This window comes from Cebus imitator, unplaced genomic scaffold (assembly GCF_001604975.1).
Source record: "Cebus imitator isolate Cc_AM_T3 unplaced genomic scaffold, Cebus_imitator-1.0 Scaffold94, whole genome shotgun sequence".
Classification (NCBI taxonomy): Eukaryota; Metazoa; Chordata; class Mammalia; order Primates; family Cebidae; genus Cebus; species Cebus imitator.
Genome location: NW_016107409.1, coordinates 4,760,948 through 4,763,277, shown reverse-complemented (window position 1 = coordinate 4,763,277; position 2,330 = coordinate 4,760,948). Strand labels below are relative to the sequence as shown.

Here is a 2,330-nt window from a genome sequence, read left to right as displayed (position 1 = left end):
AAAAAAAAAAAAAAAAACCAAACAAACAAACAAAAAACCTCTGAAGTTTTATTATAGTGTTCAGACCCATGTTGGGGTTACAGAGTCTGCTAAATGATGAACATATACAGAAGTGCCTAGCATGCTGGATAGCGTTTAATTAATATTGGTTTCTTTCTTCAATGTTTTATTTCCAGATTCAGTTTTCATCAATTATTATCCAAAGCTGCTCACAGTTTTACAGTTTTAACAGGGCTTTAGGCAGAGATGCCCACTCATGGAACTGATGGAATTCCAGAGTCAAGGCCACACAGGGTGACAGAACTGCCAACATGAAGGCAGCATTGTGTTCCCCAAACACAACTGGGACCTGGCCTTACCCGCAGTCCTGACATGTCAATAACAACAGCAGGAACACCTTCTTCGTCTCCTTTTGGAGCCACCTGCTCAAGCAGGTGGTAATAAGCTTTGGAGTCCTGTGAGAAATTAAGAAATTCCAATTTCAAAATAGCCCAGCGATTAACACAACAATGATTTCTCAAAAGCAAACATTTTATTTCTTATTCAACTATCATTCAAGAACGTAATTTAATTAACAATGCTAGAAACATTCACTAATTTGAATGTTCTATTTGTCTTTTTACATATTTGCTTTACTTTTTAAAAGGAGTATAACAGTAAAATATACAAGATATACACAAAAGACACACTAAAGAAGTGGATATTATTCTGTTGTCTTTAGGGGAGAAAAACAACTTATTTACATGTATGAAATTGTATACAGGAAAATACATATATACCTTTATATTGCTGTAGAAGTCAGTCAGCTAAGGTTTAATAAAAAAAAAAGTGACAGAAAAAGGAAGCAGAAGTTTAAAGCAGAGTTTAAAAATACATTCAAATGGACAATCAGCAAGAGAAAAATAAAGATATCAAAGAAGACTAAAGCATTAACAAGCAATCTTTATGTAAAAGGAGGAATATTAACATAAGTGCATTTCACATTTATCTAGAAGCTAGAAGAATGGTTCAATTTAGTTATAGCAGATTAGATACAGGTATTGAATTCTCAAGTTTTCTTAAGAGTATGAAAATATGCTTATTGACAAAAAGAATTCTCAGCATTATAGTCTTAAAATATAAATTTTTTCTTAGTCAATGAAAGCATACAGATTTTCAGGTAGTGTATTTAAATATTTTAATAGCATCTCAGTTTCTCTTAAAGATTGAAAAATTGGCTGTTATTTTGTTTTTACAGCTGGGTAGAGTAGGTAAGGCCTGGGCAGAGGAGAGGCATGCTCGCCACTTCCGAGTTAGAAAGATGAGAACCAGAGAGAGTGAGCCACTGCTGTTGCACCTGGGGAAACTGATCTTTATCTCTCTTCTTTCTACCCTCCCTTCTCTGGCTTTTCACTGTAGCTATTTTGAAGTCAGTGAAAATCACATGCAGGTGTTAGGCACCAATAAAATCTGCCTACCCTGGGTTACATCTTTTTAGCTTGGCTAGGAGTAACCTCATTTCACCTGACTCTTACGAAGCTTTCTCACTCACTCTAGCCTGGGTGTTCTCCTCACCTTTGCCAATTTTTACATGACTTAAAGACATCTCCCAAAGTTGCTGGCTACTCAGAACTACTCATTACAGCACGGAGCCTGTCACCGTGCAGCTGGTGCCGGAGAACAGGCACAACATGTGTAAGAAGTAAGTGCTCATCTGGCCAGCTCCCCTCTCATACAGATACTTCCCAAAGCCCAGAATGGTTGTTCTAAAGAACACAGCCATTTAATGATAGGAAATCAGGTAAATTTACAGCTGAGATCAGACAGCCTAATCTTGGCTAAAAAGTTTTACAATTGCAGAGCTTAACTGTTGAGCACAAAGGGAGATCATGACAGCCAGCTCCTGTTAAACCCTGCGTTGGCTGGAGGTGCTAGAAGTGTTAATAACCCACGAAAGATGTATAGTTAGAAAGATGGATTTAGCTTAGATCCTAAGGAATGGGGGCTTTCCATCTAGAAGCTTGACTCTGGCACAGTGCCTGACACACCCTGAGTTCTAAATGCCACTGAACGCATGTCGTGCAGCAGTGGGAAGCTGTTACCCAAAGAATTACAAGCCTGGGTGTACTCCTGTTGAGAAATGTGACCTTTCCTCTGACTCTTTCTCTTTGGGGAACACTTATTTAACATTTGAGAAAGTGGAGACTGAAATAGTTTCCTGGTGTTGCATCCCAGCATCTCCTACTCTTTCCTGCTGCATCCCAGCATCTCCTGCTCTTTTCTGCTGCATCCCAGCATCTCCTACTCTTTCCTCCTGCATCACAGCATCTCCTGCTCTTTCCTGCTGCATC

At 38.8% G+C, this 2,330-nt stretch overlaps 1 protein-coding gene across 4 annotated transcripts in view; it reads right to left on the bottom strand.

The window, feature by feature from the left end:
* Window positions 1–2,330, bottom strand: part of LCP1 (lymphocyte cytosolic protein 1) — a 79,413-nt gene that overhangs the window by 19,644 nt on the left and 57,439 nt on the right. For all 4 annotated transcript variants that reach the window (XM_037741122.1, XM_017535987.2, XM_017535989.2 and 1 more), the window contains one exon: window positions 360–455. In XM_037741122.1, the coding sequence (XP_037597050.1) occupies window positions 360–455 (96 nt within the window). The remainder of the gene's footprint in view (window positions 1–359; window positions 456–2,330) is intronic.